Here is a 14,922-nt window from a genome sequence, read left to right on the forward strand (position 1 = left end):
TTAAATCAGCTTTTTTAATAACTGATAATCAGTTAAAAATATAAACAAACAGACCTGATTTGTGAACTGAACAAAGGCTTTTGACACTTGGAATAAACACCTGATGGGTAGGTGGGATTCTCTGCCCTTAAGGAAAAGAGCCCCAGCTGGTTTGAGTATAAGGTTTAATGTAAGAGACGTTGGATTGGCAGAGTTGGGACAAAATTAGGAGATTCAGTTCTAGACAGTGACTGAATAGCCGAGGCGCCTGGACAAATATTGACCATGCTGTCCTGAGTCCTCCAGAGCCCTCTGTATGCCCCAGCTAGAGGCTCACACCGTGACCAACACTGGCCACCTGAAGGCTTTGATGAATCTCTTCCCAGAGCCATCCAGAGACTGGCTGGCCTGAGTCAACACAGCAGGTGTCATCTTTGGGACAGGCTGGAGGAAGTGGGTACGGAAGGGGATGTGGGGTTGGGTTGGTACACTTGCTGCATGAAGTGGTCCAGGAGGCGCTCAGCGTGCATGGTTAGCCTTTCCTCTCTCCCTGACTGCTCATGTTTGGGAAGAAGGAGACCATCCCATCAAAGAAAAAAGGTCTTTCCAAAAGCTATATTTGGCATAAGCTAATGCCACTGCTAGTGCTGCCAGTGGCCAGGCACAGACACAGAAGGCCCTGAGGAGCTGGGCAGAAAGGAGAATGTGTGGGCAGAGCAGCAAATAGCCAGCTCACGTCCCTGCCCCAGGAGCCCGGAAGGATAAAGGCCGTGCAGTAGAGGGTAACGTACGGTCCTGCTCTTTGGTTGCGCAAAGGCCCTAGCACAGGACCGGGAAGGGTGAGGGCTGAGCGGTGCAGGCTCTGCCCTCGGGCCCCAAGCTTTAGGCTCATCGCGTGGAGGCGGTGATGCAGCAAGAGGTGAGGCAAGGAGACAGAGCAGTCAGGCAGAAATCCCTGGCTCCTAGGAGCTGCCCTTGTCCTTGTCATCCATGAGGTCATACCTGTGGGAACGAGCAGAGAAGGCTCAGGTAAAAAGATGACTCTTGTGTTCTCTTATAAATGAGACAAGATCTTAGGGCTCTTTACTTCAGATCAGTGGTTCTCAGCTTGGCTTACATCCTTTTTCCTTCCTACTTAAGCATCCTGGGCCACTGCCAGCTCATCAGGTACTCACCACTGGGCCGCACCCTGGGAAAGGTCTATCTCAGCGAGGTCCAACTGCACCTGTGTTGGCGAGTAGCAGGGGTGACGTTACTTTTCATGTCTCCAAAAACCACGTCCCACCCTGTCACACTCCAGGTCCCAAACCAGTACAGAGGCAATTGGGTAGTGTTTGCTGTTGAGTCACTAAGTGCTGTCCAACTCTTTGTGACTCCATGGACTGTAGCCTGCCAGGCTCCTCTGTCCATGGGATTTCCTAGGCAAGAGTACTGGAGTGGGTTGCCACTTCCTTCTCCAAATTGGGTAGTAAAGTACCGTAAAGAACATCTGTAGAGTAGCGTCACCAGGGTGCCTCCTCCCTAACAGGGACTACAAGCCTTTCCACCAGCAACTTTTCTCACCTTTACCCTGCCCTCTTACCTTCCCCAGCAGGTCACGCTCTCTTGACATGAAGGAGGAACTAGACTTCACAGAGACATCCAGCTTTCGCTGGAGGGCCTCATCCAGGGGCAGTTCCCACTCAAACCTGAGGAAGGACTGGGCGTTAGAGGCAGGGCCCTTCCCAAGCCTGCCATCTCTTCACTGGAAAGCCCACTGACTGACCGCTCGTTGAATTCAGGATTTAGGGTCCTCTTCTTCTGTGAAGTCTTCCTCTTGGTGCCCCGGTTCTTATCTGGCAGTAGCAACAGTGACACGTAGGGATCGGGGGGATCCCGTCCATTTTGTCGAAGGGCCCTGTGACAGGAGGAAGGAGGTGACAAGGCCACCCAAGGTGGGGGGGACAGGTAGAACCTGGAGGGTGGACAGATGGGGTCTCACCGGCAACTGTGAATGAAGCCAACCAGCTTGCGTTCTTCACTGTGGTACCAAACAGTCAGTTTCACCTGGCCCAGCGGCCCGGCTGGAGCCTCAGGGGGACTATGGAGAGATGGAGACAGCGCTGGGAGCAGGCAGTGCCTCAGGAGTCGGTAGCCTGTCCTTTATATCCTCGACTGAGTCCCATCTTTCTGTCCCAGCACTTTACCTGTCACTGTGTGTTAGGCGCTGCCTGAGCTCTGGGGCTGAAGAGGTGACCTGAGGGAGTCCACTCCAGAGCTCTAGTTCACTCAGAGATGAGGAGCTGTGGCTGTAGCTGTGGCTGTGAGCTTCCACCCCGGAGTGCTGAGACACCAGGATCTAGACGGACAAGAAGGTCGTGAGCCACACAGCCCTCTGCTCCCGCCTCCCCACACCCACCACATCTCCCACACTCACCCCGAGCTGTGCTCTCAGTAGCACCTGCCCTTGACCGTTGATGAGCGTAAACCAGCGGTCCAGGCAGAGCCGATCAGCCACAAGGAGCTCGGAGAGGGGCAGGGATAATGAGCCCAGCGTGCCAGAGCCTTCCCCCCGAACCTGTGAAGCAATAGGACTGTCATCAAGAGAGAAGCAGGCTCCTTGGCAGTCCAGTGGTTAGGCCTGGGCGCTTTCACTGCTGGGGCCCAGGTTCGATCCCAGTGCAAGCCTCGCAGCATGGTCAATAAAGGGAGAGAGGTGATTTAATCCCGGCATTCCAGGTCCAAATGCTTGGACATTCGGGTGGTTTTGGTCAGAGATTCTCCTTCATGAAGACGCAGGGAAGCTGTGGTAATAGTTGCTGCTGGCCCATTTCCCTTTTTCAACCAGAATAGACTGTATGATCTTTACTTTCTCAGCTTTCATAAATTATCCCAGTAATAACTGCACAGGGTGGGAAAAGAACAGTAAAATGAAATTGCTTCCTGTCCTTCCTACCCGCATGTCCACACTCTACCAGAGCTCTTCCTGTTTTCCTTATACTGGCATAGTTCTAACTAAACTAATATGCCTATATCTCTATTTCATGTTTGCCAGCTTTATTATCTACTGAGTCTCTACTGTGCAAGATGATTAACTGAGCTCATTTACATCTCTTCTCTACCTCTGTCAGTGTTGTTAATAGCTACATTACTTTAAGTTCTATTGGTTTCTATCATGTAATTCTCTACTTACTGTTCTATCAACTTTGGAAGGTATTTCTTGACTCCTTACTCCAGAAAGAGCCCAGCACTCCTATATTAACTTCCCCCATCCTCTCTTCACCTCCTATACCTCATCACTTTTTGGTCACCCTTCAATCCACTGAAATCTAGTTTCTACTCCATTCTAGCTCCTGAAGTTGTTCCAATCATCGGTGCCTCCTGGTTTTCAAAGTCAGTGAATAGTTTTCAGTCATCTAAGTTTACCTCTCAATAACACTTGGTCACTTCCTGTGGCTTCTATAACCCACTCCTTCCTGGTAAGCATCCCACTGTACTTCAGGGCTCTTACTCTCCATCTGCCCTTCATCTGTTGCAGCGCCCAGCATATCCCACCTTTGTCTGTCTCCTTTTCACTCTACACACACCTTGAGAGATCATGCTCATGCTCGTGACTGCAGCTACTACCTGTTGCTTGCTCATGATGCTCAAACAAGAGGGACAGGAAGGAAGCCCACAATGGGCCAGAGATCTACCTTCCGAATGGCTGGCTCCCCTTGGGTGGTCCTCAGAGATCTCAGTTTTTAAAATTCCTGCTCTGTGCATTCCCTCTGTTGGCAATGGCACCTTTATCTGTCCGTCCACACTAAAAACCCAGGAGTTAACACCTAGACTGTTCTTTGCTCCTCCCCAACTTCTTCCCCTCCATGTCAAAATAACAGCCAAATATCATCTGGCCTTTGTCAATTCTTGCTTTAATTACTCTTAACAGTCTCTTTAACTGATCCACCTGCCTCCAGTGTTGCCTTCCTCCAGCTCATCTTTTACCCTGACATCAACAGTCTTCCTAATATATGAGTCTGGATGTCATCTCTCATTCTTTCTAGTGTTTTCCTATGCCTTTAGGATAAAATCTAAATTCTCAACATAATTTTTAAGAGCTCTTGTGATCTTGCTCCTGCCTATCTCCATAATATATTATTTGCCTCTATTCCCCTCTTAGCCTGAAAGGTTTTCCTTTCCTTTCCTTGGTCAGGGCCTATCTACCCTTAAGCTAAGGATGCCTTTCTTACTACCCACCCTCACCTTTCCCACCTCTTCTCCCCTCACTGCCTTTTACCTCAGCAGTTACCAGTCTGGAAGTATTCTCTGGTTATTTTTCTCCTAAAAGGAGTATGAGCTCCAAAAAGATTAGAACTTGCTCTTTTATCTCTGAATGCCCTGTGCCTGGTTCAGTGCCTGGACTGTGACAGCAATCTGGTAAATGTTTGTAGGATGAGTTTACAGTACCTGCAACTCCAGACTCTCAGTGTTTGGTTTCCTGATGAGAAAGGAGGCGCTCTCATTCCAGACGGGGGTGGCCGTTTGGGGAACAGTCTGGTGGAGGTGAGGAGGATCCTCAGTGATTGACATTTTCTCCTCTATTCCTCTCAGCCCTCCCATTCTTAGTCCTTCGGCATTTCCCAATACAGTACCTTAGTTTTATGAGACGTATCTCCCACAGCAAGAGTAGCATAAGGGCTGGGAGGCTTGGTACCTTTTCGGAGCTGGAAAGAAAATACTGGTCTTAAATGTGTCCCAGTTAAGGCAAATTCCCTGCCCCATAGCCAGCGGCCCACATCCCTATTGCCACTTGACAGCCACCACCCTCCTGGCCTTGGGCAGACAATTCTTCCCATCCCAGCACCACCCTGGGAGAGAGGAATTTGGAATTTACTATTCCAAATACACCAGGAGCATCCAAACCCAAGGGATATAGAAGGGCCTGGGAGCTATGGGGTGTGGGGAGCAGATCTCACCGGCAGGTCCTCAGCCCGCTCCAGGTAGACAGACAGCAGGGCCGCTGCAAGTTCTGCACTCTTCTGGGTCTGGATCAAGCTGTTCACCTGCAGCACCTAGGGGAGGACACGGGGACTGGGGGGTGGTAACTGATACTCTGGAGGGCTGGCATATGCCTTGAAAGCGGACAGAAGAGCTTACTTTGACCCACCCTGGGTCCTTTCCTTCTTCCAGTATCTTTCCTTACCTCCTCTAACTCAGCAGCAGTGGGGCGGGGGGTCAGACGCTCCAGACGCAAGTGTAGGCGGCCAGAAGGGACATCCTCCAGGGTCAGCCACTGTGGAAGTAGGCAGGGTTAAGACTGGAGTGTGTGGGACAGGGACCATAAGAATGAGATGTGCAGCTGGATCAGGAGGGACTGTTGATTCTTTGTTTTTAATATACCATCTGTGGACCATAATTGAAGCCTTTATTGAATTTGTTACAATATTGTTTCTTTTTTTTTTTTAATGTTTTTTGAGGTTTTTAATTTTTTTGGTTTTTTTGGCTGCAAGGCATATGGATCTTAGCTCCCACCAACAATCAAGCCCACACGCCCCACACCGGAAGGTGAAGTCAACCACTGGACCGCCAGGTAAGTCCCAAGGGATTGCTGATTCTCATTTCATGCTTACCTCATCAAGGAAGCCACTGTTTAAGACAGTGGTGAGACTCACTTTACACCTGTAGAGTAGAAAGATTAAAATTAAGGTCTATGGTCAAGAGCCAAGTCTCTTGTCCCCACAAGGCCAGACGTCCTGGTCTACAAGACCCAGCTTGTCTTCCTCATCAGACCTTACCCTCTCACCTGCCCAGAAAGTCATCCTTGTCCAGGTCCTTGTCAAAAACCTCAACCTCTAGCTCTTGACCTGGGATTGATGTGACGATCACCTAGTGGAAGAAAATAGTGGAATCATTTCCTTTTCTTCTCCGAATGACTGGATTCCCCCTCCAGTCAACTGAACCCCAGAAGTTTTCTGGACTACTTTCAGAGGTGGGGGAAAGATGGGGCAGAACTGGAAAGAGTTCTAGCCTTCCATTCTGACCTCAAAGATCTCGTTCCAACGGGGATTGAGATCTTCCCGAACAACACGGCTGTGGAAGCTTCGTCCTGCCAGCTTTAGTTTGACGTAGGGGTCTGACTTGCCCTTCACTAATCCCCCCAAGAAGCGGTCTTTGGCAATCAGGTCCTGGGCCTCTAATACATGGAGCCGAAGCACATTCTGCAAAAGGGACAGATGGGGACACCAGATGGCAGTCAAAGAGAGAAACCGGTCAGACCCAGTCTTGAAACAGGTTTTGCACACGTAGACCACAGTGGGCAAATAGAGCTTAGTCCTATCTGGATACAGACTTACCTCTGTCCCAAAGCTACTATCAGGAGTAGTGTGACAGGGTCGAGGTGGGACATCCACACTGCTGCCTGTCTGAGGGCTATCATCCAGGTCCCAAGCCCCAGGAATACCAGGCATAGCAGGGAACCGCACTTCTGATGTATCCAAGTATAAGAGCTGGGAAGGGCAGAGTGATTGTCAAATCAAAGCGGCTAATCAAAATTTAGCCATCAGCAGGCAAGATATGTGGGGCCTGGCAGGCAGAGCAGGCACTCTGACAGGGAAACTAGGTCCCTGCCTTGGCTGGGCTCATCTCTGGAGGGTTCCCTCCACACTCACCCTACTCAGACACCATCTCTTCCCCCAGTTAGATCAATAAACGTTTTGTGTGTCTGCTAGATGCTTCCACATATACTAGATCATTTCATTGCAGAGGATTCCCTTTTTTTTTTGGCTGCACGCTCCCAGACCAGGGATTGAACCTGCACCCCCTGCAATGGTAGTGCAGAGTCTAAGCGACTGGAGCGCCAGGGAAGTTCCCTTTCCTTACTTTTGTGTGTGTGTGTGTGTGTGCTGAAACCCAGGAACAAGTCACCTTTCCTTACTCTTAATGCCACAAAGAATCCACAAGGCCCTTCTCCGCCCATAGCACTTTATCCACCTCCATACCCTCATAACTAGTTTCATGTAGAGGCGGGAGTTTAGGCCAGAGCTGCTGAGCTGGAACCACTGGTCCAGGGTGAGTTCCGGGGCAGTCAGCAGGCGAGCCAGAGGCAGGGTCAGTGCCCCTAAAGTCAGGGCCCTGGAGTCATCCTTCACCTGTAGGCACAGGAAGAGGGGATGGAGAGAAAGATTAGGGAACAGGGAGGTACACTATGGAAATGTGACGTGGCTGCAGCTTCACTCTGTGCCAGTCACAAACCTGCTCCACTCCGGGCCATCCTTTTATAGTCCTCTGTCTACTCCACAGTCCCTTCCTCCTCTGCTCTTTCTGGTCTCGTTACCTGGCCAAGTTCTCATTCTCATTCTGCTCTTCTCTGCCTATTTAAATCCTACTGATACTTGCAGTCCCTCTGAAAATCCTACTTCTGTCACAAAGTCTCTCTAGTTACTCCAGCCTCTGTACTTTTCTCCAGCCATCCTAAGTACTATACTTTGGGTATCTGACTCCCACTGGTTGATGCTGAATCATCTTTCCTTATATATGTTTGTCTCTTCTATGAAACTAGCCAGTAAGTTTCATGACAGCAGATACTGTGTACATGCTTTTTCTATGACCTTAGAAGTGCTAGATGTCTGGGAGGTTGGGATTGGCATATGCACACTACCATATTGTGATAGAGATAATCAACAAGAACCTACTCTAAGCACAGGGAACCATACTCAATACTCTGTAATAACATGGGAATAAAATCTGAAAAATAAATATATGAATATGTATAACTGAATTACTTTGATGTACATCTGAAACACAATGTCGTTCTAACTCTATACTCCAATATAAAATAAAAAACTTTTAAAAATAAAAATATGCCAGAAAAAAAATGCTAGGTGTTTAGTGCTCCATATGTTCTTCTCTTTAAAAAAAATATTTTTTTTGAGGCATAATTTACAAAGCACAAAAATCACTCATTTGAAGTACACAGTTCTCAATAAGAATGAGCCTAGAGAGATGGGTGGGGAAACGTGGAGAGTGTAAGAGGTGGAGAGTCTCGGTAGATGGACTGAAAATAGAGATCATGGAATTCCCTGGCAGTCCAGTGGTTTAGGACTCCATACTCTCATTGCAGATGGCCCAGGTTTGATCCCTAGTCAGGGAACTATGACCTGGAAAGCCACACAGTCAAACAAACAAAAAACCCCAAGAAAATAAGAGATCAAAGGAGAAGATGCAGAGAAGAAATGGTGTAGACCTGGGAAGACAGAATAGCGCATCCAGGAGGACCTGTAACTCACCTGCACATCAAGCTCCTGGCTTTGAGGGTCTTGCAGGAAGAACCGGAAGGCCTGCTCCCACACTGGGCAGTTGGTGCTGTAGACAGCCTGGAGGTATGCAGGACTCGGTCAAGGGTACATGGCCCAGTACCAGTTCTGTTTCTCCAGAAAACCCTTGCCCTTATGGGCAGCCTAAAGGGAACACTTCATCCCAAGAATAGTCCCCCCTCCTCCTGTCCCCACACACAATGCCTCCCACAGTGGTATCCGTGTCCTGGCCCTCACCTTGCTCTCCTGGGTCACATCCTGGATTGACAGTTGTACCATGGGGTTGGGCTCCTTGTTCCCCTTCTTCAGCTGCGGGTGGGAGAATTCAGAAGTCACCATCTTGGTTGTTTTTGTGTTTCAGTGAAGGAAGGTGGGCTCTCATCAGAGTCTTTCCCCTGAGATGACTCTGATCCCGTCTGTGGAGTCCTCATGTTTACATGCTGTTGCTACTGGAGCACAGTGGTCAGGGGCAAGGGAGGGTGTGGGAGTGCTGACCCCACGGCTTCCTGTTCACCTGCCCTCAGAAGCCACACTCACAGGAAGATCCTGGGCCCGATCCAGATAAACAACTAAGATGGCGGCCGACGGGGGCTCTGGGCGGGAAGAGACTCCACGGTTCCACTGTAGAATCTGCGGAGGGGTGGTCGTGGTCAGACCTTCATCCACTCAGTCCCCCATACTTCTAGTTACCTATTTCTCCCCTGCTAGCTTACTGTTTTGCACATTAGTTACCTGCTCCAGTTTTTCGGCATCTGGCAAAAGCGAAAGCCATTCTAGCCTTAAGTGAACTTGGCCTTGCCCACCTTGAAGAGGGAACCACTGGAGGGAGAGGTAGAAGAGAGTGAGGTAGAGATCAGAAACCCACCCAACTTCTTCCCCACCAATGCAGTAACCACTGTCTACACAATGGGGGACACTACCCTCCACCTTCCTCTTCTCTCAACTTACTTCATCCATTACTCCAGCCTGCAATACTTTCCCTACATCCAGCTTCATTCTGTGGGGGAGGGGATGGTAGTGGTAATGATGGCAGTGAAAAGGAAAAAAGGAGAGAGTGTTATAATTAGCAGAAAGTCATTCACTGGCCCGCTTCTCACCCAGAAATAACTGGCAGATCTCAGACTCCCTTCTTACACTCAGGAGGTATTTAAGTATGTGTGCATGGTGGGGATGAAGGGTGAGAAGTTGGGAAAGAAAATGATTACTATTCCCCTGGCCTGGAAAAGGATTACGTCTGGGATGTCAGTGGCCCTGGGGATTTAGACTCCTAACGTAGGCAGAGTCTTACCTGCCCAAAAAGTCATCTTTGTCTGGATCCTTGTCAAACACCTCCACCTCAATTTCCTGTCCTGGGACCTCATGCACCATCACCTGAAGAACACAGAGGGATAAGGGTCTGCAGGTGAGCAGCATCCAATCATCATCTTCTCTTAACACCTCCTGGAACTTCCCCACCTGACCATGCTCCCCCCACTCCTTGGCTCTCCCACCTCATAAGTCTCTCCCCACTGGGGGTTGAGTTCCTCATTGATGACACGGCTGCAGAATGCCTGGGTGCCCACTCGCACAAGCGCATAGGGGTCTGACTTGCCCTCAATCAGGCCCTTAACGTATTTATCCTTGGAGCTCAGCCCTCGTGCAGCCAGCAAGTGAATCCGAATTATGCCCTGAAGGGTAGGAATCAGACTGTGAGAAATTAAAGACCCACCACAGGGTTCCTGAGCGAAGGCTCTATCTAGGGGGAGAGGCCGTACCCTGGGAAGAGGGGAACGCAACTGGGCCACATCTTGAAGGTCAGGCACAAGGGGCACCAACAATCGGTTGGGCAACACAAGGAAGGCAGCGATGGAATCCATGATCATGGTGTCAGAGAGGGAGCTGAATGGGGGAGTGGAAAAGGAGGTGAGTGTGAGGGTCCCTGTTTCCCCACCCCCAACTATGTTTCTCACCACCGAGAGAGATCTACAGCTAGAGGGAAGGTCTTTCTTGAGAATACCTTTTCGCTACTCTTCTACCCCCATTTCCCACCTCCTACTCAGTCCCTTCCTGGTTGCCATCCAGCTCTTCTTTCTCCCTTTGTCCCTACTGAGGATCCCGTAGCCCTCTTCATTCTCTACCAAAATGCAGTCTCCATAGGAGAAAAACCACAGTACGAAACTTCTCAGGAGTATTTGTCTTAGCTCCCCAACTAGGGTCAAGGCTCCTAGACGAAACCGGCTGCATTTTTTTTTTTTTTTAAATATTTATTTGGCTGTACTGGGTCTTAGTTGCGGCACAAAGGATCTTTAGTTGTGGTATGTGGGATCTAGTTCCCTGACCAGGGATGGAAGCCAGGCCCCCTATGTTGGGAGGTCGGAGTCTTAGCCACTGGACCACCAGGAAAGTCTCCCGGCTGCATCTTTCACTGCTCTGTACCCCTTAAACCTTCAAATCAGGTTTGGAACACTTAGCAGGTGCTCAGTAAGTCCTTGGTACCTGAGTCCTGGGATATCCAGCAGGTTGGTCATCCCCGTCCAGTTGATATCTAGGGTCTGGAAGCAAAGAGCAGGGGGATCAGGACACAGCACACGGGGGTATGGTCATTCCCATACAACTGTTGCCAGTTCCCTGCCAGTTCTCAGCCTGTGTGTCAGTTCCCTCCCCCATTCCCCACTGGGCAGATGAGGTGGCCATCCTCTACCTCCCAGTCCTCTGCTTCCTGCATTTCCCTGCTGCTCCTGGATGTCTTCTCTTACCGGGCGTCGGATGAAGAACATCGACACAGCCCCCACGATGGGAAGGTCCCCCATGAGTGGTTCGAGAATCACCCGTAAGACACCATGGAGCTGGGGAAGGAAGAAATGAATAAAGCCTTTCCTCAGAAAAGGTCTTTTTCCCCTCCCAGACCTCCCCAGCCTTGGTTTTCCTAACCTCCCACTTCCCCCATCTACTGAAACTCCAGGAAAAGGCTTCTTGTGGAGGCCCCAGGCATGTGCCCTACCTGCATGCCCTTGACTCCTGCTTTGCAGAAGTATTTCTTCACTTCCACATCAATCTGAAGGTCACCTACGTAGCTGGGTGTTGGGAAGAAAGAGAACAGAGGGTGAGTCCTAGGCTGAAGTGGGGTGAGGGGAGTAAAGCAGTCAGAGTGACCAGGAAGGGGACCCGGCAAAAGTGACAAGTGCAGTACCTGATGTTCAAGTCCAGCAGGATCTGTTTTTTGCTCTGACCAGTGTGAACCTTGACTCCAAGGATGCGCAGTGGCTGTAGAAAGATGAATGCTTGAGAGGGAAGGGAAAGACCCCTTTAGGCCACCTGCCTCCCCCGTCCTCATCTCTTCCCTTCCATTCCTTCCCCTCCTATACAAGTACCTTTTCACCCAGTTCCACTCGTGTAAATGTAAATGTCTGCAGGTGGGGGTTAGATCCTCGAACAGCTGGGGCCACAGTTTCAGCGAGAAGCTTCTCCATATACTGGCCCAGGAAGGGCCAGACCTGGGCCACAATCTGGGAGGAAAGGGAACTGGTCACAGAAGAGCCTTGCTTTCCCTCTAAAGGGAATTTCCTTTAGAATCCTCCCCGTGGAGAGGCTAGAATTGAAGTGTGGCAGGGTCTGGCAAGACAGACGAACCCTATTCCCCCTCATGAAAAACAAAAACCAGGACAATCAACCCTCACCTTATTGAGCCACTCAGCCTTTTCCACATCTGGGAAGCTGACCTGGAGGTGGAAAAAAAAATGGAGATAGTGATGAGCACTATCCTTTGCTTGTGGTTTCCTGCTAAGATGCCTACTGGCTGCCCTCTGAGAAAACCTAAGTGTGACAGGGCCTCCTCACACCCAGGGGTTGGGGGAGGAGCCGGATGTCCTGAGGATTCAGTCCTCCACTGGGCTTGGGGGCACTGAGGTTTCTTTAACAAAGGGAGCCAAAAGAGTTGGCCACACAAAGTTGCTTTGCAGATAGCTCCAGGGTATGAAATGATGTCAGCTGCAGAGGTGGAGAGGAGGAGGGGAAAGAAGAGCACAGTCTTTCTGGAGGGGAAGGTCCTGACAAATCAGAGTTTGAGGAGGAAATCCTGGGATCCTGGCTCCTTTTACCAGCCTTCCTTCTGCCCTGGGAACCACTACTTCTACACCAAGAGGTGAAGCAGGAAGCGGCTCCTGAGTTAGGGAGGGGCCAGAAGAGCTATTTGGGCCCAGGCTGGTGTCTTCTTTCTTTTTAATCTGTGTGACTCCTTTCATGGAAAGGAAGTGTACCTGTGCTTTATACTGGGGGAGGAGGAGGGGTAGTCGCTTTAGGAGGAAGATTAATTTCTCCTCGCTTTAGGGAGGAAGAGGAACAGAAACAGTTGCTGCTTGGGCTCCAAGTCCTGTGGGACCACTGCTCCCCCTTTCTCCTCCCCAGTTCAGAGTCTGGGAAGCATGGATATGTCTGCCAAGTGTCAACTTTAATTTTCCCTAGACGGGCAGCTCTGCTGGGAGGAGCGGGAAGGGAGGGGCCGGGAGGGGCTGGATAACGGGCTGGGCACCTGCAAGGCCTGAGAGAAGCCATCCGGGCCCCTCACCACAGCAGAGGGGGCGAAGAAAACGGGTCCTGACTTCAACCCAGCAAGCGCAGCCCGCAGTCCGGAAAAGGGTGGGGCCGGCCAGGGGCGGTGGAGTGTGGGCAGCGGGCACTGCAGCAGTCGCATGCGCCCCCCACCCCCCCAGCACCCCCGCCCTTTGTCCAGCAGCCGCCTCCGCTGCTCCGTGGCCCAGCCACCACAGGCGGAAAAGAAGAGGGTCGGAGGGTCTGTCCAGGTGCGGGGCCTCGACTGGGCAGTGCTCCCAAGGAGGGGCTCGGGGTACTCGAGGATAAGAGCGGGAAAAGGGAGAAAAACCTTATGGCCTTAAATGGATACTAAAAAAAAAAAAAAAAGTCTTGGGGAGGACAGGAAAGAGGAGGAAACCCTCTGAGCCGCCACCGGAACGGGGATGCCCAGGAGCTGCGTGAATGGCACCAGAAACAAGGAGGGGCATTGGAATGGTAGGTTGGAGGAAGAGCCACGCCTGAGACGGGCTTCCCAGATGTTATTACTGTTCTTGCCTAAGCGTGGAGGAAGAAGTCCTGATTTTGTGGAAGAATCGGGATCCGGGCGTGCGGAAGGGGGTGGATAGTCGCTCCCAAGAGTGGCGCGTCCCAGCAAGCAGGCGGCTAGCTGGCCAAAGGGGTAAGTCTGGGGCTCATCGTCCCAAGGTGGGGAGCTGACTTTAACGATAGGGAGAGCCCTCGAACTGAGGCGCTAAAAGGGGGCTATTCTGCACTGAGGATTGAAGGTGGTCGCTCACCCAGGCAGGTAGCTCTCGATGGCTCATGTAAAGAGTTTTCGCCGTAAGCCGTTCTTCATCGTCCAGCAGCTGCCGCGCGACTCGAAGGCTCCGTTCTTTCTCCTCGCGGACCCGACGCCAGCCCAGATAGAGGGCGAGGCCGAAGAGCACAAAACCCACGCTGAGTCCCATTGCCCCGGCCAGGTACACCGGCACTAGCACCAGCAACCGCCGCCCGAACGAAGTCAGCACCGCCAAGGCCTCACCCGCCGCTCCTGGGCCGGCAGGTTGGTCCCCAGAACTCTGCTCTGGCTTTGCGTGAGCAGTGGTGGGCTGGTCAGGGGGTTCGGAGGGAGGGTAGGGCTGGTCCACCGGGCTGGGGCTGGGGCTAGAGCTAGAGCTGTCTCCAAGAGAGGGCTCCATGCTGCCACCTCAGGGAGCACCCGCCCAACCCAGAGATCAGCTAGAGGTTGCTTAGTTTTGCGACTAGCTCCCCCGCTTACAAACCCTAAACCCCAGAATGGGGGAGGGGATTTCAAGCCACGCCCCCTCGTTCTGACTATTTGGGTTGGTCCGCACCGCATAGACGAAGGTGGAGTCAAAAGCTCGAAACCCCGCCCCCTTCCGCGAGGAGGGGGAAAGGGCTCGGGAGAAGCAGGACCTTCCTGATTGGACCTGAGTGCCAAGATGGGCGGCCCGGGATGGCGGGAAAAGGAGGTAAAAGGCTAAAGACTAGCTTGTGATTAGTTAAAAAGAGGAGGAGGCGTGGCTACCATTTAAAGCGGAGAGGCGGGACCAGGAGCTCCCCCACGTGGGATTGGCGTGCCTGTGGTATGACGTCATGCGGAGCCGCACCGCTAATTACTCGGTTTTAGAGGTAGATTGAGTAGCGAAGTTGAGGGGTTGCCGAGGGTTAGGATTTCCTTCCACTCTGTTCAGATGATTTGGCAGAACATGGTCTGGAATTCCTACGTGTTAATTTGTCTCCTTTCCCTTGTTTTCATTCTTTAAGCATATTCCTTATCCTTCCACTTTTTTCTGGCTGTCCTTACAAAAGGAAAGGAAATTACCCTATATGGAATGAAAGTGTTCAGTGACCTACTCTGTCTATCTTGTTCCCAGTCTTCTGCCTCATCTATGTAATGACAGCCTCTGGAAAACAAAAAACAAAAACCTGGAAAGTATGAAAATTACAGAGTTTAGATAATTCAGACTTAAGGAAAGGAGTTGGGGAGGGGGAAAGCAGGGTGAATAGGAAGTGAGGTTTTTTTATCTTTAGAAATCTCCAAGTATGTCCATTCTGCCTCCAAGAATTAGTCATCTCTATTTTAAAGAGATTAAAACTAAACTGGATCCAAAGGGAGGTGGGGGCTCAGCTGTAGCAG

General features: G+C 51.0%; 1 protein-coding gene and 1 long non-coding RNA gene across 3 annotated transcripts in view; one reads left to right on the forward strand and one right to left on the reverse strand.

The window, feature by feature from the left end:
* On the reverse strand, positions 1-14,061 carry ESYT1 (extended synaptotagmin 1). The gene is made up of 31 exons (NM_001077943.1): positions 13,559-14,061; positions 11,909-11,950; positions 11,603-11,737; positions 11,422-11,495; positions 11,233-11,305; positions 10,988-11,077; positions 10,728-10,783; positions 10,007-10,130; positions 9,743-9,919; positions 9,541-9,623; positions 9,201-9,249; positions 8,985-9,071; positions 8,790-8,882; positions 8,490-8,561; positions 8,226-8,312; positions 6,939-7,088; positions 6,294-6,446; positions 5,982-6,158; positions 5,744-5,826; positions 5,571-5,619; positions 5,144-5,233; positions 4,917-5,012; positions 4,593-4,664; positions 4,408-4,494; positions 2,396-2,536; positions 2,166-2,317; positions 1,961-2,059; positions 1,745-1,876; positions 1,562-1,667; positions 1,155-1,204; positions 1-981 (listed from the first exon to the last, which is right to left on the reverse strand). Exons 1-31 carry the CDS (start codon positions 13,958-13,960, stop codon positions 942-944), a joined length of 3,321 nt encoding a protein of 1,106 aa, NP_001071411.1. The 5' UTR covers positions 13,961-14,061; the 3' UTR covers positions 1-941.
* Positions 13,735-14,922, forward strand: part of LOC101903253 (uncharacterized) — a 7,586-nt gene continuing 6,398 nt past the window's right edge. Inside the window, exon 1 of one of the 2 annotated variants that reach the window (XR_003034765.2) lies at positions 13,735-13,824. This is a non-coding gene — a long non-coding RNA (uncharacterized lncRNA). Of the gene's footprint in view, positions 13,825-14,111; positions 14,255-14,922 lie in introns of those variants that run through there. The other variant, XR_009494540.1, reaches the window with a different exon arrangement.

Source organism: Bos taurus, chromosome 5 (assembly GCF_002263795.3).
Source record: "Bos taurus isolate L1 Dominette 01449 registration number 42190680 breed Hereford chromosome 5, ARS-UCD2.0, whole genome shotgun sequence".
Lineage (NCBI taxonomy): Eukaryota > Metazoa > Chordata > Mammalia > Artiodactyla > Bovidae > Bos > Bos taurus.